Source organism: Eleutherodactylus coqui, chromosome 8 (assembly GCF_035609145.1).
Source record: "Eleutherodactylus coqui strain aEleCoq1 chromosome 8, aEleCoq1.hap1, whole genome shotgun sequence".
Taxonomy (NCBI): domain Eukaryota; kingdom Metazoa; phylum Chordata; class Amphibia; order Anura; family Eleutherodactylidae; genus Eleutherodactylus; species Eleutherodactylus coqui.
In genome coordinates, this window is record NC_089844.1 from 5152178 (window position 1) to 5173960 (window position 21783).

At 49.9% G+C, this 21783-nt stretch overlaps 1 protein-coding gene across 3 annotated transcripts in view; it reads left to right on the top strand.

The window, feature by feature from the left end:
- The window catches only part of ACMSD (aminocarboxymuconate semialdehyde decarboxylase), a 110608-nt gene that overhangs the window by 58278 nt on the left and 30547 nt on the right, over positions 1-21783 (top strand). For all 3 annotated transcript variants that reach the window (XM_066577327.1, XM_066577328.1, XM_066577329.1), the window contains exons 3-8: positions 2855-2951; positions 3338-3387; positions 4446-4682; positions 6003-6096; positions 7519-7614; positions 9265-9437. In XM_066577327.1, coding sequence (XP_066433424.1) covers positions 2855-2951; positions 3338-3387; positions 4446-4682; positions 6003-6096; positions 7519-7614; positions 9265-9437 — 747 coding nt within the window. The remainder of the gene's footprint in view (positions 1-2854; positions 2952-3337; positions 3388-4445; positions 4683-6002; positions 6097-7518; positions 7615-9264; positions 9438-21783) is intronic.

The following is a 21783-nucleotide window of genomic DNA, read 5'->3' on the forward strand; positions in this document are numbered from 1 at the left end:
GGGCTTCGCCTGCACTCATGGTACAGCAAGGTGTGTGGGGTTGGCCTACACTTTTGCTACGTAAATGTAACTGGGGCCTTATCTATACTGCAACTACTGAAATGTGAAAGAGACTGTTATCTTCCTAAACTGCTGCAACGGGAATGTTACTGGGGCCTGTCTTGACTGCTACTACTACTGAAATGGAACTAATACTGTGCTCCCCCTATACTGCTGCTAGTGATATGTTACTGGGGCCTGTCCCTAATGCTACCGCTAAAATGTTACTAATTCTGGGATCTGCCTATACCGCTGCTAATGCTTTGTCACTGGGGTGTGGAAACGGAGGCTTCCCAAAGGCCATTTCCCACCAACGCGGTTACTGTTAAGGTGCATATAACCACGGACACGTGGAGAGGACACGTAGTGCCTCAAAAACATCCCCCTCCTCCTCCAACAATGAAAACATTCTTGGCAAATACCCTTGCATCGGTCCGTCTGGTGGCAGTCCAAGAATTTCACCTTTACCGACATAACAAGAGAGCCCCCCCACCATCCCCCCGCCGCGGTCCACTTAATCCTGGCCACATTCCGAAAACCAACTAAATAAAACCGCGCTACTAGGGCCGCAGTCGCCACCACATTCCCACCAACGTGGTTACTGTTAAGGTACATATTACCACTCTGACTGGGGCATGCAGTGTGGGCCGAAGCCCACCTGTATTTAATCTGACGTTAGCGCTGCTGTCCAGGGCACTGCAATGGGATACATTTATGTACCGCCGAAGACCACCTGCATTTAATCTGACATTAGCTTTGCTGTCCAGGGCACTGCTATGGGATATATTTATGTACCGCTGGTGGCTTCCTGGGACCCACCCATGCCGTCGGTCCACACGGAGTTGCAACTCCATGTGTCCACTTCTAAAGAACCCCAGTCTGACTGGGGGATGCAGTGTGGGCCGAAGCCCACCTGCATTAAACCTGACGCTACCTCAGCTGTGCTGGGCACTGCAATGGGATTTATTTATGTACCGCCGGTGGGTTCCAGGGAGCCACCCATGCTGTGGGTGCACACGGAATTCCCATTGCGGAGTTGTACCTGCCTGTGGCTATTTATAAAAAGCCCCAGTCTGACTGGGGCATGCAGACACCTTGACAGAATGAATAGTGTGTGGCACATGGGTTTCCCATTGCTATGCCCACGTTTGCAGCTCCTAATGGAGGTGGCACAGGATTGGATGTCTCATTGCTTCTGTACAGCATTGTGGGCTATCGCCCCGCCCCTTTTAAAGAGGGTCGCTGCCTGGCCCTGCCAACCCTCTGCAGCGTGTGCCTCCGGTTCCTCCTCATGGCAGACGCACTTATAAATAGACATGAGGGTGGTGTGGCTATGAGGCCAGCGTGTGGCATGAGGGCAGCTGAAGGCTGCGCAGGGACACTTTGGTGTGCGCTGTGGACACTGGGTTGTGCAGGGGGGTTGGGCAGCATGTAACCCAGGAGAAGTGGCAGCGGAGTGTCATGCAGGCAGTGATTGTGCTTAGTTGGAGGTAGTGTGGTGCTTAGCTAAGGTATGCCGTACTAATGAGGGTTTTTCAGAAGTAAAAATTGTTGGGAGGGGGGGGCCCACTCTTGCCGCTATTGTGGCTGAATAGTGGGACCTGGGAACCTGAAATGCAGCCCAGCATGTTGCCCCTCGCCTGCCCTATCCGTTTCTGTGTCGTTTCCATCACTTTCTTGGGTTTTCCTGATTTTCACAAATGAAAACCTTAGCAAGCATTGGCGATATACAAAAATGCTCGGGTCGCCCATTGACTTCAATGGGGTTCGTTACTCGAAACAAACCCTCGAGCATCGCGGAAAGCTCAACTCGAGCAACGAGCACCCGAGCATTTTGGCGCTCGCTCATCTCTAAAGATGATCTTCCTGTTTTTTTTTAAATTCATTAGCAGGTTTCATAGTGTAGGGGGTGCGCTACAGAGGATGGCCTGTAGGGGGCAACAGACAATCAGTCTGGCGCCTGAGGCAAGAGGGAAAACACCCACAGGTGTGGCCAGTGAGATAAAAAGGCTTGTTCCTGTGGAAGTGGGAGAGTGTTTGGCTGAGAGAGCCAGGAAGACAACTCAGTGGAGCTGGAGGACTGTTAGCCCGAGTGTGTGGCTGAGAAGGCCAGAGGTTGACAGGGAGACGCCCCTCACCTCAACACCTAGGAGAGGTGTGTGTCTGGGAGAACCAGACTGCTGGTTAAAGAAAACTCCTCTGGTGAGCAAAGAGACATTATGGACCAGGAACTACACGGTTCCAGCAGGACCCCTGGGGTACACCTGCCCTTGCACTAAGGGTCTGAAGGCACTAAAGACTTAAGGACCAGCTGCGCTCTGGACATCCACGGGTCTGTGCAAACCTATGGACTTGTACTTTCGTCAGCTGAGGATTTACTTGCTTCGCCTACGGACTGTGGAGGGTTAAACTTGAAAAGAGACTTCGTTGTTGCAAACGTTTATTATTGCTCTGGAGACCCGGTCATCTATGTTTCTGTTAAAGATTGTATGAATAAACCAAACAAGAAGGAAAGTGACCGTTTGGCGTGATATGTAACCCCCGTGGTGCTCTTTAACCCCCGTGTTGTCACAATAGCAACATAGCGGATCTTGTGGTGTAGCGTACGTGCCCATAGAGAACAATAGGCAATAAAATGGAGCATACTGCGACGGGACAGATGCAATAACTGTACGCAAGTATGAGTGGATGAATGGAAAGCCATTTGTTTTTATTACCTCTGTTCACCAAGTATTGCGCTGCCTAAAACACAGTAACATGCGCATTTACCTCCATGGCGGCTTTACTGATGCCTGCACTCTACTTCCCCCTGCAGGCAGAGGCGAACATGATGAAGGATGGAACCGTTTTCAGGGTCGTTCAGTCCAATTGTTGGGATCCGGAGGTGCGGTTACGGGAGATGGACCGCTCAGGTGACGCTTGTCTCGGGTGTCTTGGATGTTTCCAGTCTTCTACATTTCTGTTGTACAAAAGTCACAAATTGTGGTTCATGCTAAAATTTACAACTTTTGGCCCTGGTCACGGCCGTCTCCCAAACGACTGGGTGGGGCTCGTCATAGATGGGCGTGGCCATCGGATTTACTGCGTTTAATGCCAGAAACTAGCGTAAATTCTGTCTGAGGCCCATGTCCGCTCATAGCTTGCATCGATGTCAGTCCAGCGCACCGAGGTTACGCCAGATGTGACCAGTGTATTGCGAGACGTTGGCCCACACTTTACTTCCACCGCTGGGGGAATTACTCGCTGGGCGTCTTTAGGATGCGGCTGCCAATAAAACTGGGCTTTCTCTTTTTCCCAGGGGTGGATGTGCAGATTCTGTCCACTGTCCCGGTGATGTTCAGCTATTGGGTAAGTCCTGTTCAGCACAATCCGTTGCCCACCTCTACTGGTCACGGGGTCCGCCGATAAGCCTCTCTCCTGGCGGCTGGCGCTGTTTACGGAGCCGGCAGCTCTGTCCACATGGAGTCCAACAGTAGAGGCATTACCAAGGCGTGCCGCACTGTCTGCTTCATACGCACCGCCAGCCGCGGACCCCACCGACCAACTGATGAGCCGCACTGCGGGGGAGCAAGAGAGCAGGACTCGTTGGCAGTAACTGCAGGCATAAACCTCCTCACCGGCAGCGATCGCTCAATCGTTCTCAGCCAGTGTGAAGGAGCCGGATGTACAACGGGCCGCACCAGCGATGGAGGACATTGTGGCTTGATAATCCGCACCTTACGATCGCCTAAAGGCTTTTATTGGTATCAGCAATTAAAGATTATTTGTGGTTTGAAGCAAAACCTTATTGAATTCTGTGTATCAATTTCTCACTTTTTCAAGATCTCTGATTGCTGTAAGTTAATAGGAAACGTCATTGTTGACTTCCACGCTCAATGACTGACAGCAGACATCTTGAAAATATATAGGAAAATTCCTTTATTGACACAAAACTAGAAAACCCCTTTAAAAAAAAGGGTTGCCCAGTTGTAAGTTATTGGCAGTAGATCTCTATGGTAGATTCTCTATGGTGGTGCTCCTGCTTACTGAGCTGATTTCTGCAGGAAGCAGAGAGCTCCGTTGCGACTGCAGTGGACAGCTTTGGTATTACAGGTGTGAATAACCTGCAATACCAAGCCTGGCCACTGCAGAAGTAAGCTAAGTGCACAGCTATAGAGAATCCTGCCCTGGACTGGCAAACAGCTGAACAATGGCAGTCCCGGGTGGCAGACCCCTCCCAGTCTACTATTGATGGCCTGCCCTGCTGAGTGAGCCATCAGTAGCCTACAACCAGATACCTCTAGTGCCATATTGCACCCACCTACTGGACCTTTATGAAAACAGCCTTTCTTAGCAAGTAATGTCATGCCATAGGCTTTATGAAGAAGGACGTCAGTTTCAGGGCACTTTGTGATCCCTCCTACCAGGCCAAGCCTCAGGACACCCAAGACTTGTCCCGCTTCCTTAATGATGACTTGGCAGCCGTGGTCAGAAAGTATCCAAAGCGATTTGTGGGTCTTGGAACGCTCCCGCTGCAGAGTCCGGAGCTGGCGGTGCAAGAGATGCATCGGTGCGTGAAGGACCTGGGCTTCCCAGGGGTTCAGATCGGCTCCCATATAAATGAGTGGGATCTGGACTCCCCAGAACTCTTCCCGGTGTTCGCGGTAAGTAGTCCTTCCAGCTACAGACACACAGGAACATCAATCTAGGTGTTGGGTGCCATTAGAAACACTCAACAGCTTGCTGACAGACTGTAGCGCAGCGATCCTACTGCATTGCATTCTGGGTGCATGCATGTCACCGGGACAGACCCCTCAATGCCACCCATCGTTGTCGGAGACATGGACCACTGTGCCGCCGTTTTCAGGGTGGTCTCAGCTCCCAGACCCACCGCCTTAGCTGTTCTGCATTTAGGAAAGGGGTTGTCCAGCCGCACAAGCTTCTTTAGGGTAACACCTTTAATGATCGGCGAGTCCCAAAGCTTTAGGCCTCCTTCCCATTTTGTCACGTTGCTACAATGCTACAAATCCCATGTATGTGAAGCCCATGGTTTCCTACGGGTTCCTTCACACATGAGATGTTTTGTAGCCTGCAACAACCCGACACAAAAACCTTGCGGGTCCGGCGATATGCCCGCGGCTCGTGAGGTTTCGTAGCCCTGGTTTGCCTATGAAGCCTTCCTCTCTGTTGCATCGCATGAAAACGCGGTTTGCATGCGATGCGATGCAACTTTGACAGTAGCAGATGCTATAAGCCCTAACTGCAGGACAAAAAGCACCCATACATCAGCTCTCCCACGCTGTCAGCCCGCCGCAGCTTCTCCCCGGGTCCCGACACTGATCTTCTTCTCTTCTGGCCGGGGATCAGTGCCGGGACCTGGGGAGAAGGCGGCGGCCCGGACAGCGCGGGAGAGGTGATGTATACTTTTTTTCCCCCTCCTTTAGTTACAGCTTATTTTCGGGGTAGGGCTTATATTACAAGCCGCCCCCCGAAAATCCTCGCATATGATGCTACAAAGTCGCACGACTTTGTAGCGTCACGTGCGACTTTGTAGAGCTACAAAATCGCGGTATTGCCGCACGAAGACGCAGTGATATCGCATGGTGCAGCGATGCGATATCACTGTGATTTTTTTCGCAGCGATGCCATGTCGCCCGTGTGAAGGAGGCCTTAGCCAGAGACTGAAGCAACACAAATCTGTTTACCCTGGGAGATCCGATCCACTTTCATCTGTAACTTCGCAGCCCAGCACATTCCATATGTTGCAGTACCGCTGTTCTACCTGCAGGTGTCAGAGAACATGGCATCACCTCTCGCGTATTTCTCCACATAGCAACAGCGACATCTAGTGGCAAAAAGTGCTACTTATGGAAAATTTGCAAATCACCTGTTTTGATGCTTCTGACGGGTAAAGCGCTGCGGAATAAGTTGGCGCCGTACAAATAAAGACTATTATATAATTATTATATCCTCATCTCTTTCAGGCTGCAGAAGAATTAAATTGCTGTATTTTTGTCCACCCCTGGGACATGCAGATGGATGGCAGGATGTCAAAGTATTGGTTCCCCTGGCTGGTGGGTCAGTATTTGTGATTGTTGACTGGTGGGTGCCGGGTGAGCGCCATCATGCCTCGTGGTACATAGTGGTGCCAGTCACTTGGCAGGACAAATAACAGAAGGTGTTGTAGAGTCTCTCCGTCCGTCACGCGTCTTTCCTATGTCTGGGTGTGATGGTGGCTGCAGTTGAATAGTAGCAACCGTACGCCATCTGTGTAGCTGGCGCATCTGCAGACACGTGGCAGAAAGAGCTCCCGCCGGCGGTAGCGCTGTCAGTAACTAGCAGAACCAGAGGGCATCACGTGGCATCACTAGTTCAGGGTTCAGAAACGCTATCTTTTCTCCTTAGGGAGAGCAACTATATACTATAAACTAAGTGAGGAGACTCAAGTGGCCATGCCCGCTCCTCTGGGTAATATGCAAATATATGGCTTTAAGGAATGCTGCCTTTCAATAGGTGGCACCGTGGAGGATTTATTCCATAGTTCAGGGTTGGGATGTGCCCCCTTACCTTGGCCCAGATACAGACCAGCCCAAACTAGAAGGCTTCATTCATAGTACTGGGGAGGAGAGACCTCATGGGCCCCCAAGGCTCCAGGGCCAGGGTGCAACTGCATCCTCTGCACTCATGGACTATCAAGAAAACCTGAAGCTTTGGCTGTGAACTTAGGTCGGCTGCACATGAGCGGGTCGGAGTGCATGCAGGAGCCCGTCCCTGTGCCCGGCCAGCATCCGCACCTACCTGTCACTCTTCTCGTAATTTGTACTGCGGATGGTCATGGCGAGCCGCCGTCTGACGTGCGCAGCACAGATTTTTTCTAGGAAATGTTTCTTTTTCCCGCTCCGTCACTGGGTGATCACGAGGAATCTGCGACCTTTCCATAATGTCTATTGTGGAAGGGCTGCGGGTCGAATGGCTTTTAGTGATGTCAATGGAAGCCGTCCATGCGGACACCACGCAGAAATAGAGTACGCTGCGATTTTTTTCTCCGCTAGCGGAAATCGCAATTCGATTCCGCAAGTGTGCAGGAGGAAGTGATGTTCAATAGCATTTAACGAACGCCATTTGCTGCGGATTCGTGGTGCGGACGCCAACCGCGGATTCCACAAAGCAAATCAGTTCATGTGCAGCCGGCCTTCAGGAGAGGCATAAGGTACCCCAGTGCAGCGCTGCACCACATCTTCTGGGTCTGAAGAAGCTTATGAGACTTGTACAGACTGCTAGGAATGACGGATTATAGGAATTTGTCCGAGATTAGGAAAACATGGCGGCTTTCTTTCAGAAACAGCGCCAATCGTGTTCACAGGCTGTATACGGTATTGCAGCTCAGCTCCACTGAAGTGAATGGATCTGAGCAGTAATACCACACACGACCTGTTGACACTTGTGGTGCTAGACAGCCTTTCCAATATAATAACCCCCTCCTGTGCTGCTTTGTGTTAGGAATGCCAACCGAGACCACAACTGCTATATGCTGCATGATCATGGGTGGGATATTCGAGAAGTTCCCAAAACTCAGAGTCTGCTTTGCTCACGGAGGTAGGTCACCTGCTTACACAAATTCTCCCTTTTTCTATGGAAGTCTGACAATGTTTTAATAGGCTGTCGGGGTATGATGAGAGTTGTAGTTTTGCTACGGCATGAGGGCTGCGGGTTGAGTCCCCTGCCGTTCTGTAAGATGGTGATGCAGGTAACACTGCTACCTACTGTACACCCCTCCCAACCATCCTCAATCAGGCTGGACAATTCTAGATTTTAGGGGCCACTTGGGCATCCTAAGACACACGCAAAGGGTCCCAAACTACCTCCCTGCTACAGTCTAGCAGCAGAAGTAAAACATTAGTATCTTCATTACACACCTTAGTGCTAAGCATTGGTCTTCATGACTTCTTCTCATGTCCTGCAGCAGATGCTATGGCACTGCTAGTGTATGTGATGAAGCAGCGTAACCAAGCTGGGGCCACAAAGGGGACACTATAACGAAGCAGGGCCATGGAAGGGACACTATAACAAAGTGGGGCCATGGAGGGGGCACTATAAGCAAGCAAGGCCATGGAGGGGACACTATAACCAAGCAAGGCCATGGAGGGGACACTATAACCAAGCAAGGCCATGGAGGGGACACTATAACCAAGCAAGGCCATGGAGGGGACACGATAACCAAGCAAGGCCATGTAGGGGGCACTATAACCAAGCGAGGTCATGGAGGGTTCACTATAACCAAGCGAGGCCATGGAGGGTTCACTATAACCAAGCGAGGCCATGGAGGGTTCACTATAACCAAGTGAGGCCATGTAGGGGGCACTATAACCAAGCAAGGCCATGGAAAGGGCACTATAACAAAGTGAGGCCATGGAGGGTTCACTATAACCAAGTGAGGCCATGGAGGGTTCACTATAACCAAACGAGGCCATGGAGGGTTCACTATAACCAAGCGAGGCCATGGAGGGTTCACTATAACCAAGCGATGCCATGGAGGGTTCACTATAACCAAGCGAGGCCATGGAGGGTTCACTATAACCAAGCGAGGCCATGGAGGGTTCACTATAACCAAGCGAGGCCATGGAGGGTTCACTATAACCAAGCGAGGCCATGGAGGGTTCACTATAACCAAGCGAGGCCATGGAGGGTTCACTATAACCAAGCGAGGCCATGGAGGGTTCACTATAACCAAGCGAGGCCATGGAGGGTTCACTATAACCAAGCGAGGCCATGGAGGGTTCACTATATCCAAGCGAGGCCATGGAGGGTTCACTATATCCAAGCGAGGCCATGGAGGGTTCACTATATCCAAGCGAGGCCATGGAGGGTTCACTATATCCAAGCGAGGCCATGGAGGGTTCACTATAACCAAGCGAGGCCATGGAGGGTTCACTATAACCAAGCGAGGCCATGGAGGGTTCACTATAACCAAGCGAGGCCATGGAGGGTTCACTATAACCAAGCGAGGCCATGGAGGGTTCACTATAACCAAGCGAGGCCATGGAGGGTTCACTATAACCAAGCGAGGCCATGGAGCGTTCACTATAACCAAGCGAGGCCCCGGAGGGAGGCACTATAACCAAGCGAGGCCACCCTATAAATAGTGCTGAAGATATTAAATAGCAGGTAGACGTTCACTAGTGGTTGTGACAAAATTATTAAGACCACCATTAGAAAATGGTTCTAATGCATTTTTGCTTGTTGTAGGCGGAGCCTTCCCATTCACAGTTGGTCGCATTGATCATGGCTTCAATGTGCGCCCTGATCTGTGTGCCATTCGCAGTACGGTGCCCCCTCGGAAGTACCTTGGGACCTTCTACACCGATTCTTTGGTACATGATCCTCGAGCCTTAGAACTGCTTGTAGAAATGATAGGAGAGGTGAGTTACTCGCGGGGACATCAACGGTCGTCTTCGTCACACGACTGCATGTGAATACTAAACATTTAGTGTCAGAAAAAGATGGAAACCAAAGAGCGCGGCTCAGTAATTCAGCTGTGAAGAATGGCTGGTTATAGTGCAGGCCAGAGCACACAAACCCCACCGGCCCACATGCAATATCACCACCAACCCCATATCATGGGAAGATAGCGATCAATGTACCCAGCGGCAAACTTTGCTTTATTTAGTATCACTCCCTTAAATATGTAAACCTTTCCATCACAGTCAGGAGCATGCCACTACTATACAAACACCAACCATACCGCCATCCAGTGACCATATAGGTCTACACACAAGAGAATACTGCACACTCCATGATGAGAGGACCGGTCCGCTCTGCTGACATAAGAAGTACTGGTATTTTCTGTGAAGTGACAATTCTCTACATTGCGCCATTTCTCTGTTATTCCACCCAAACTGTAGGAATAACACCGGGATGCATGGAGACTTTTTTGATGCAGTTAACAGATCTAAACTTTGAAGCTACACGTAGTTGAAATCTATTAATTGCATCTTTAAAAAGTCTCCCCGCAGCCCTGGTGTTACTCATATATTCCCAGGAGGAATAACGGAGAAACGTCAAGGGTTCCAAGTGAAGAGGCTCAAGAATTGTTCTCATAGATCATCCAAGGAGTTACCATATCAGACATGTCTGGAGAAGTGACAAGTCCTCTGTAAATCTAGTGACTCATAGGTGATTGCTTCTATTTCCCCCTCTTTTTCTTCTCCACCCAGACCCAGACCACTATGACGACTTCTGATGACTGCAGACATCTTTGGCCACTCACTTCTGTAGCTCATATCCAGCCTCTATAGCAACACAAATTAATTCATACCCAGATCAGTCCATAAAATTCCTCAGAGCACCACAGACCCCTAAACCTTTGGGTAAAAGAGAGCATATGTACAAGTAAAAATATGGGACCATGTTATGGTGGTATCCCAGAGTCCAGCTTAGTGATAGCCTTTGTTTGCCAAGCATGTGATCTCCTCCACTCCTCCCACCCATCAGACACAACAGCTGAGGTATACAGTATATATACAGGTTATCTCATCTTTGCATCCATTTTTTCTTTGCTTGTTAAAAAAACCCTAAAAACTAGTCTTAACTAGAGATGAGCAAATATACTCATTTCGAGTAATTACTCGATCGAGCACCGCGATTTTCGAGTACTTCCGTACTTGGGTGAAAAGATTCGGGGGGCGCCGTGGGTGAGTGGGGGGGGGGGGTAGCAGCGGGGAACAGGGGGGAGCCCTCTCTCTCTCCCTCTCCCCCCTACTCCCCGCTGCAACCCCCCACTCACCCATGGCGCCCCCCGAATCTTTTCGCCCGAGTACGGAAGTACTCGAAAATCGTGGCCGAGTAGGTTCGCTCATCTCTAGTCTTAACCCCTTCCCAGCAAGTGCCATTTCAGTACAGTGCATGTTGGGTATCATAGTACAGCAATAATTTCCAATGAAGAGACGAATGGAGGCAGCAGTTATGGTGCAGAACAATCGGTGAAGGTTTATTCCTCCCCACACAGAATAAACGACGTTTCGACTCTTTACAACTGAGTCTTTGTCAAGTATACATACAACTGAGACATAAGACATACATATAGTGCACACAATATAGGCTTAACCAATCAGAGCACATCAATTAAGGAACATTTGCATATGTATTCACCTGTGTCCACTACACATTTGATGACCCTAGGTAGGAACCAGAACGCTCCTCCTCCTCCATTGCGCAAGTCAGTAGTCCAGGAGTCCAGAATCCTTTGCTGCAAAACATCGTCGCTGGTATTAGATGTCATACCACAATGATAGCGGTATGAAGCCGCCCACATCCGGGGGAGGGCAGAGTCATATGACAGTCCATACTGGGGATGCGTCCTTAGAGACATTTCAATACCTCATACTACTTAACTCATTGGGACATATATGTAGAAGAAGTTAGATGGAATACTCTCCATAATGGAATCCAAAATTCGATGAATCCCCTGATGTGCTGTGAGAGAAAAGGACAAAGTGTCAATAAAAACAGTATTAACAAGGATTAGAGATGAGCGAGCACCGAAATGCTCGGGTGCTCGTTACTCGAGTCGAACTTTCCGCGATGCACGAGGGTTCGTTTCGAGTAACGAACCCCATTGAAGTCAATGGGCGACCCGAGCATTTTTGTATTTCGCCGATGCTCGCTAAGGTTTTCATTGGTGAAAATCTGCAAAACCCAAGAAAGTGATGGGAACGACACAGAAACGGATAGGGCAGGCGAGGGGCAACATGCTGGGCTGCATCTCAGGTTCCCAGGTCCCACTATTAAGCCACAATAGGGGCAAGAGTGTCCCCCCACCCCTAACTATTTTTACTTCGGACAAACCCTCATTAGCAAGGCATACCTTAGCTAAGCACCACACTACCTCCAACCAAGCACAATCACTGCCTGCGGGTTACATGCTGCCCAACCCCCCCGCAACGACCCTGCGTCCGCAGCGCACACAAAAGTGTCCCTGCGCAGCCTTCAGCTGCCCCCATGCCACAGCACCCTCATGTCTATTTTTAAGTGCGTCTGCCATGAGGAGGAACCGCAGGCACACACTGCAGCGGGTTGGCAGGGCCATGCAGCGACCCTCTTTAAAAGGGGCAGGGCGATAGCCCACAATGCTGTACAGAAGCAATGAGAAATCCAATCCTGTGCCACCGCCATCAGGAGCTGCACACGTTGGCATAGCAATGGGGAACCCATGTGCCACACACTATTCATTCTGTCAAGGTGTCGCATAGCTCAATCCACACTGCAAGGGGAAAGCCACCTGCGCTCTGCCCCCTACCCAAGTCAGTCAGTGCCTTTGTGCCAGACAGGTCAAACACCGCGATGGGAACAAAGTTTGCACCAACAGCATAGGGGGGTCCTAGGAAGCCCAAGACATGAACAAAAAATTGATCTGACCGGCCAAACATGGCAGACTTGCACCGCGCCCACGACATAGGCCACGGCCCACAGCTTTAGCAATCGTAGGCAGGAAGCAGACTTTCACTGCATCCAGGACATAGGCCTCTGCACAAACCCTCAGCAATCGCGGGCCTACAGCGGACTCCAATGCTAGCGTAGCTGTGCACGTCTCATTAGCGCTGTATTGCTCCTGTAGTTTGTCCCAATGCAGTGCCCCGGATAGTAGAGCTAACGTCAGATTACATACAGGTGGGCTTCGGCCCACACTGCATACCCCAGTCAGACTGGGTTTTTTTATAAGTATACACAGGCAGGTACAACTCCCTAATGTGAAGTCCCTGTGGACCCACAGCATGGGTGGCTCCCTGGAACCCACCGGCGGTACATAAATATATCCCATTGCAGTGCCCTGGACAGCAGAGCTAACGTCAGATTAAATACAGGTGGGATTCGGCCCACACTGCATGCCCCAGTCAGACTGGGGTTCTTTATAAGTAGACACACAGGCAGGTACAACTCCCCTATATGAAGTCCCTGTGGACCCACAACATTTCAGTGGTAACAGTATGGACAGACCCCAGTAACATTTCATTGGCAGCAGTAGGGACAGACCCCACTAGCATTTCATTTGCAGCAGTATAGACAGACCCCAGTAACAGTTCAGTAGTATAAGTCTAGACAGACCCCAGTAACATTTCAGTTCCAGCAGTGTAGACAACCCCACTAACATTTCAGAAGTATCAGCTGCGACATGCCCCAGTAACATTTCAGTTCCAGCAGTGCAGACTGACCCCAGTAACAGTTCAGTTCCAGCAGTGCGGACACACCCCAGTAACAGTTCAGTTCCAGCAGTGCGGACACACCCCAGTAACATTTCAGTAGTATCATTAGGACAGGCCCCAGTAACATTTCAGTTGCAACAGTATAGACAGACCACAGTAACATTTCATTTACAGCAGTATTGACAGACCCCAGTAACATTTCAGTAGTATCATTAGGAACAGGCCTCAGTAACATTTCAGTTGCAACAGTATAGACAGACCCCAGTAACATTTAATTTACAGCAGTATTGACAGACCCCAGTAACATTTCAGTTTCAGCAGTGCAGACAGACCCCAGTAGCATTTCAGTAGTATCATTAGGGACAGGCCCCAGTAACATTTCAGTTCCAGCAGTGCGGACACACCCCAGTAACATTTCAGTAGTAGTAACCATATAGACACACCCCTTTAACATTTCCGTTGCAGCAGTGTAGGCTGAGCCCAGTAACATTTCATTTGCAGCAGTATTGACAGAGTGCAGTAACTTTTCAGTTATAGTAACAGTATAAACAGACCCCAGTAACATTTACATTGAAGCAGTATGGGCAAAGCTGCAGATTCACATTTCGCTGGCAGCAGTGTAGGGAGAGCATTTTTTTTTTACATTTCAGTAGTAGCAGTATAGTCAGATCCCAGTAACATTAACGTAGAAGCAGTATGGACAAAGAAGCAGATTCACAATTCCCTTGCAGCAGTGTAGGGAGAGTACAGCATTTGTAACACTTCAGTAGTAGCAGTATAGACAGGCCCCAGTAACATTTACGTAGAAGCAGTATGGGCAAAGCAGTAGAAAAACATTTCCCTGGCAGCAGTGTAGGGAGAGCATAGCATTTGTAACATTTCAGTAGTAGCAGTATAGACAAGCCCCAGTAACATTTACGTAGAAGCAGTATGGGCAAAGCAGCAGAAAAACATTTCCCTAGCAGCAGTGTAGGGAGAGCTTAGTATTTGTAACATTTCAGTAGTAGCCGTATAGTCAGACCCCAGTAACATTTACGTAGAAGCAGTATGCTCGAAGCAGCAGAAAAACATTTCCCTGGCAGCAGTGTAGGGAGAGCATAGTATTTGTAACATTTTAGTAGTAGCAGTATAGACAGGCCCCAGTAACATTTACGTAGAAGCAGTATGGGCAGAGCCCAGTATTAGTTACATTTCTGTTATAGCAGTATAGACAGACCCCAGTAACATTTCCGTTGAAGCAGTATGGGCAGAGCCCAGTATTAGTAAAATTACAGTAGTAACAGTATACACCAACCAAGGTAACATTTCAGGAGCAGAAGTATCGGCAGACCGAAGTTACATTTCTGTTGCTGAAGTATAGTCAGAGCCCTGTAGCATTACTGTGGCAGAAGAATAGGTAGGCAGAACAGAGTTACATTTCTGTAGCAAAAGTGTAGGCCAACCTCAGACATAGTGGTGTACCATGAGTGCAGGCGAAGCCCATAAAAATTACGTGTATTACATTGGTGGCGAGGGCCCGAAAAATTGTTGCACCGACAGTACAAATGTACCCCAGAAAAATTGCCCATGCCCAACCCAGAGGGCAGGTGAAACCCATTAATCACTCAGCTTACTGTGGCTTAATTTTTAACTAGGCCTGTAGGCAGCCCAGTCAAAATAACAATTGGTTCAGGTGGAAGTTTCAATGCTTTAATGAGAATTGAAACAGATAAATATTATTTAGAAAAGTTATGAGCCTTTTGGCCCACAGAAAAATTGCCCGTTCGGGGTGATTACGAGAGGTTTCAGGAGGAGGAGCCGGAGGAGGAGGACGAATACCATACACAGATTGACAAAGGTCTTTAGGTACCGCTGCTGTCCGCTGGTGGAGAAGAGAAGTCTGGGGAAATCCAGGCTTTGTTCATCTTTATGAGTGTAAGCCTGTTGGCGCTGTCAGTTGACAGGCGGGTACACTTGTCCGTGATGATTCCCCCAGCTGCACTAAACACCCTCTCTGACAAGATGCTAGCCGCAGGGCAAGCCAACGCCTTCAGGGCATACAGCGCGAGTTCGGGCCACGTGTCCAGCTTTGACACCCAGTAGTTGTACGGAGCAGAGGCGTCACGGAGGACGGTGGTACGATCGGCTACATACTCCCTCACCATCTTCTTACAGTGCTCCCTCCGACTCAGCCTGGACTGGGGAGTTGTGACACAGTCTTGCTGGGGAGCCATAAAGCTGGCAAAGGCCTTGGAGAGTGTTCCCCTGCCTGCGCTGAACATGCTGCCTGATCTCCGCGCCTCCCCTTCTACTTGGCCCTCGGAACTGCGCCTTCTGCCACTAGCGCTGTCAGATGGGAAATTTACCATCAGTTTGTCTACCAGGGCCCTGTGGTATTGCATCACTCTCAAACCCCTTTCCTCTTCGGGAATGAGAGTGGAAAGGTTATCCTTATACCGTGGGTCAAGCAGTGTGTACACCCAGTAATCCGTAGTGGCCAGAATGCGTCTAACGCAAGGGTCCCGAGAAAGGCATGCTAACATAAAGTCAGCCATGTGTGTCAGGGTACCTGTACGCAACACATGGCTGTCCTCACTAGGAAGATCACTTTCAGGATCCTCCTCCTCCTCAGGCCATACACACTGAATGGATGAGAGGCAAGCAGCATGGGTACCCTCTGCAGTGGGCCCATCTGTCTCTTCCTCCTCAGGCTCCTCCCCTTCCTCCTCCTGCTCAACGCGCTGAGATATAGACATGAGGGTGCTCTGACTATCCAGCGACACACTGTCTTCCCCCACCTCCGTTTCCGACCGCAAAGCATCAGCCTTTATGCTTTGCAGGGAACTTCTCAACAGGCATAGCAGGGAAATGGTGACACTAATGATTGCAGCATCGCCGCTCACCATCTGGGTAGACTCCTCAAAGTTTCCAAGGACCTGGCAGATATCTGCCAACCAGGCCCACTCCTCTGTAAAGAATTGAGGAGGCTGACTCCCACTATGCCGCCCATGTTGGAGTTGGTATTCCACTACAGCTCTACGCTGCTCATACAGCCGGGACAACATGTGGAGCGTGGAGTTCCATCGTGTGGGCATGTCGCAAAGCAGTCGGTGCACTGGCAGATTAAACCGATGTTGCAGGGTCTGTGTTGGACTTGCGGAAATGTGCGCTGACCCGGCGCACCTTGCCGAGGAGGTCTGATAAGTGTGGGTAGCCTTTTAGAAACCGCTGAACCACCAAATTAAAGACGTGGGCCAGGCATGGCACGTGCGTGAGGCTGCCGAGCTGCAGAGCCGCCACCAGGTTACGGCCGTTGTCACACACGACCATGCCCGTTGCAGGCTCAGTGGCGAAAGCCAGCGGTTGGTCTGCTCTGTCAGACCGTGCAACAGTTCGTGGGCCATGTGCCTCTTCTCTCCTAAGCTGAGTAGTTTCAGCACGGCCTGCTGACACTTGCCCACCGCTGTTCTGCTGCGCCACCGACTGCTGGCGACGTGCTGCTGCTGACACGTCTTGATTGCGAGGTAGAGGTTGCACTGGGGGAGGAGGAGGAAGGTTTAGTGGAGGAAGCATACACCAGCGCAGATACCAGCACCGATCTGGGGCCCGCAATTCTGGGGGTGGGTAGGACGTGAGCGGTCCCAGGCTCTGACTCGGTCCCAGCCTCCACTAAATTCACCCAATGTGCCGTCAGGGAGATATAGTGGCCCTGCCCGCCTGTGCTTGTCCACGTGTCCGTTGTTAAGTGGACCTTGCCAGTTACTGAGTTGGTGAGGGCGTGTACAATGTTGCATGAGACGTGGTCGTGCAGGGCTGGGATGGCACACCGTGAAAAATAGTGGTGACTGGGGACAGAGTAGCGCGGGGCTACTGCCACCATCATGTTTTTGAAAGCCTCAGTTTCCACAAGCCTGTAGGGGAGCATCTCCAAGCTGATCAATTTGGCTATGTGGACATTTAAATCTTGAGCGTGTGGGTGCGTGGCGGTGTATTTGCGCTTTTGCTCCAACGATTCTCTTAGCGACAGCTGGACGCTGCGCTGAGAGACATTGCTGGATGGGGCCGAGGACAGCGGAGGTGAGGGTGTGGGTCCAGACCCGGAGACGGTCGTGCCTGTGTCATGAGAGGTGGGTTGGATCTCAGTGGCAGGTTGGGGCCCAGGGAGAGAGGCAGCGGTGCAAACCGGAGGCGGTGAACGGCCATCGTCCCACCTTGTGGGGTGCTTGGCCATCATATGCCTGTGCATGCTGGTGGTGGTGAGGTTGGTGGTGGTGGCTCCCCGGCTGATCTTGGCGCGACAAAGGTTGCACACCACTGTTCGCCGGTCACCCGGGGTCTCAGTGAAAAACTGCCACACCTTAGAGTACCTTGGCCTCTGCACGGTGGCTTGGCGCGAGGGGGTGCTTTGGGGAACAGCTGGTGGATTATTCGCTCCTGCCCTGCTTATACCCCTGGCCACCCCACTGCCTCTTCCAACCTGTCCTGCTGCTGCACTTGCCTCCCCCTCTGAAGACGTGTCCTCAGTTGGCTTATCACACCAGGTGGGGTCAGTCACCTCATCGTCCAGCGGCCCCTCCTCCGAATCCTCTGTGCGCTCCTCCCTCGGACTTACCGCCCTTACTACTACCTCACTCATAGACAACTGTGTCTCATCGTCCTCCTCACCCACTGAAAGCTCTTGAGACAGTTGCCGGAAGTCCCCAGCCTCATCCCCTGGACCCCGGGAACTTTCCAAAGGTTGGGCATCGGTCACGACAAACTCCTCCGGTGGGAGAGGAACCATTGTTGTCCAATCTGGGCAGGGGCCCGAGAACAGTTCCTGGGAGTCGGCCTGCTCCTCAGAATGTGTAATTTTCATGGAGTGAGGAGGCTGGGAGGAAGGAGGAGCAGCAGCCAGAGGATTCAGAGTTGCAGTAGTGGACGGCGTAGAAGACTGGGTGGTCGATAGATTGCTGGATGCACTTTCTACCATCCACGACAGGACCTGCTCACACTGCTCATTTTTTAATAAAGGTCTACGACTGGACCCAAAAATTGTGATATGAAGCTGGGGACCCCAGAAACTGTCCTCTCCTACTCCTTCAGCAGCTGGCTGTGATACACCTGGACCAGGAACTCGTCCTATGCCCACACCCTCACTTGAAACTCCGCGTCCTCAACCGCGTCCACGTCCTGTACCCCTACCCCTCAGCATGGTGGATTAAGAATCGAGCAGAGACAGAGCGGTGTAAAAATGTTTGTGAATTATTGCCGCGCAGTTGGTGGCTGCCAGCGGTAATATAACACAAAATGAAGCCAGAGATAAATTATAAGGAAGGCTGCACTTAGGCCTAGCTGTGAACTATGCAGTTTGGATGGAAGTCCCACAGGCCACACAGGCACATGCACTGGGTCACTGTCAGCCATAAAAAGGATTTCTTTTTAAAATTTCCTTTTTTTTCGATGCAATGCAGGCTGAGGCTAGGCAGTGTGTATTGCACTTTCAATCTATGGGCGTCTGACACACCCTGCACTTGTGAGACAGCTGGCGTGTAACACAGAGCGGTGTAAAAAATGTGTGGTTTCTTGGCGTAGACTTAGAGGCAGACAGCGCTGATGTTACACTAACTGCGGACACAAAATATTTACATGAAGGCTGCACGCAGACTCTGCTGTGCAATCCTGAGGTACTACAACTCCCAGCAACCACGGAGTTAAATGCACACACTCACAGGTTGCCCTAAGAAGGACCGTTGGGGTTCTTGTAGACAGGATTCTACACTACCACTGTCCCTGCCTGACCAATACTGCCCCTATACTGAAGTACAGACTGCAGCCTGAGAACGCTATAGCCTGCACGCCCGATATACATAAAAAAAAATTGTGCAAAACTGCTCACAGCAGCCACAACAGTAATGCACTAGGTGAACTGTGGTCCTAATAAGGACCGTTGTGGCTCTTGAAGATGCTAACACTGTCCCTATAGCAGCAGAAGCATCAGCAGCACTGTCCCTGATCTCTCTTAGCGTGTGTCTGTGGTGAGCCGCAGGCAGGGCAGATTTAAATACTCGGGTGTCACCTGATCTCCCCAGCCACTCACTGCAGGGGGGTGGTATAGGGCTGGAACGTCACAGGAGGAAGTTGTAATGCCTTCCCTGTCTTTCTGTTGGCCAGAAAAGGGCGCAAATTTCTCAGGGAAGGAAATGTAATGGAGTCGAGCACCGCGTGGTGCTCGCCTCGAGTAACGAGCATCTCGAACACCCTAATGCTTGAACGAGTATCAAGCTCGGACCAGTGCGCTCGCTCATCTCTATCAAGGATGCATCGGATGTTTGATAAAGACACAAATGTTTCACAGAAACATGGATACGTTCTAGTCCTGATTTAGACTTTTCGGAGTCCTAGTATTCAATGTGAATATCCATCGTAGCTCTTTCTTCATTAGTGCTCTCACTCTATCCCCCCCTCTGATTGTGTCAGGGACAGAATCTAGAACACGGAATCTCAGTTGGCTGACACTGTGACCCATGTCATAAAAGTGACTCGCTGGAGGGAGATCAAGCTTTTTGTGGCTGAAGATTCTCCCACATACTGGAGCCCACATGGGCAAGTAAGTAGATGTACTACATATGTTGATGGACAGGAATAACGGCCCTTGATGGGATAGGAATGCCCGTTTGAGGATGGTAAAATTTATCCCCCTTCACAATATTGGCACAGCTTGAACAATTCAAGCATGGATAATTACCTGACCTAGTCGGAAGAAATGTTCTCTGTCTTGTCCTATTAGCCTTGTCAAACTCCGAGTGAACTAACCAATCTCGTAAATTGGAGCATCTTCTGTAACACATAGTGGGCAATTGAGAAAAACCATCCACATTAGGGGCCAATTGGACAATTGGCCAGTGTTTTATCAGAATTGTTGAAATCTGTTTACTTGCAGGACTGTATGTGGAAATGACTGGAATACGATTCTGGTTACTATCTTTCTGTTTTACCGTCCAGAGTGTATCCCTAGATATTGATCTTGCCTTCCGTACCTTATCTCTAACCAGTGTTTCTGGATAGCCCCTACTCAAGAATTTCTCACACATTTGTGTGAGTCGTTCATCGAGAAACTCATTGTCTGTAATACGTTTCACCCTTAACATTTGGCTCCATGGAAGGGAGTCCAATGCTGTACGAGGATGAAAGCTATTATAAGCTATTATTGATCTCCCTATGGAAGGAATTCAATTCCTCCACTGTACCAGCCCTCACCACAAAGATGTCCTCAATATATCTGAGCCAGGAGACCACCAGGGGCCAATATGCCGACGTATAGACATGGGTGTCCTCAAAGATCCTGTATTAATAGTTCTATACAGATAAGATATTTGCTATGAATTGAATGAAGTTTTTGTACTTTGCCTATGTCTACTAAATGACTATAATATAGATTGATATAAGTGTGGGGGTGGGGGTGGTTTCATGCTGGCGTCCGGACGTCAGGAATGTCATTTACGTCATGACGTGGGGACGCTTCCTTTGTCCGGATGTAAACTAATGTGGGTGGATCCAGGCTGGCGCTTTGACGTCGACACCCTGCATCTCTAAGGACGCATCCCCAGTATGGACTGTCATATGACTCTGCCCTCCCCCGGATGTGGGCGGCTTCATACCGCTATCATTGTGGTAGGACATCTAATACCAGCGACGATGTTTTGCAGCAAAGGATTCTGGACTCCTGGACTACTGACTTGCACAATGGAGGAGGAGGAGCGTTCTGGTTCCTACCTAGGGTCATCAAATGTGTAGTGGATACAGGTGAATACATATGCAAATGTTCCTTAATTGATGTGCTCTGATTGGTTAAGCCTACGTTGTGTGCACTATATGTATGTCTTATGTCTCAGTTGTATGTATACTTGACAAAGACTCAGTTGTAAAGAGTCGAAACGTCGTTTATTCTGTGTGGGAAGGAATAAACCTTCACCGATTGTTCTGCACCATAACTGCTGCCTCCATTCGTCTCTTCATTGGAAATTATTGCTGAATGGTCTGCTTTGGATCCAGACCAGGCGGGCGTTTAGCAGGATCCTTGTCCGGCCCAATTAGGGCAGAATCCATGCTGCTGATGAAAAAGACTTATTTGGGTATCATAGTACAGAGCAGGCTCAGGAGCCGAGTCCACTTCATGAACGGCAGGTGTTGGTAGACATGACTCCAACAACAGCTGTAAACCAGGATTGAAATGTCCTGAATGACCCCTCCACATTGAGATTGGGGGGTGCTGTCTGGGTGTCATGGCAGGCTGGGGCCTTCTGACGGGCTGCTAGGAATGATTGCCTATTAAGATGTGCCTTGGTCTGTGGTACATCTTAATAGAATGCCTGTCAGAATAAATAGTCAAATGATTGCAAGTTCTTTAAATACTACAAAAAACTAAAAATATTAAAGGTTAAAACCCTCCTTTTTTCAATCATCACATCAAAAAATGAAAAAATTTTTAAAAATGGTATCGCTGCATCTGTGAAAGTCCAATTTATTACAATATCACATTATTAATGCCGCACGGTGAACACCATCAGAAAAAATACGCAGTGCCAGAACTGGACTTTTTAGTCAC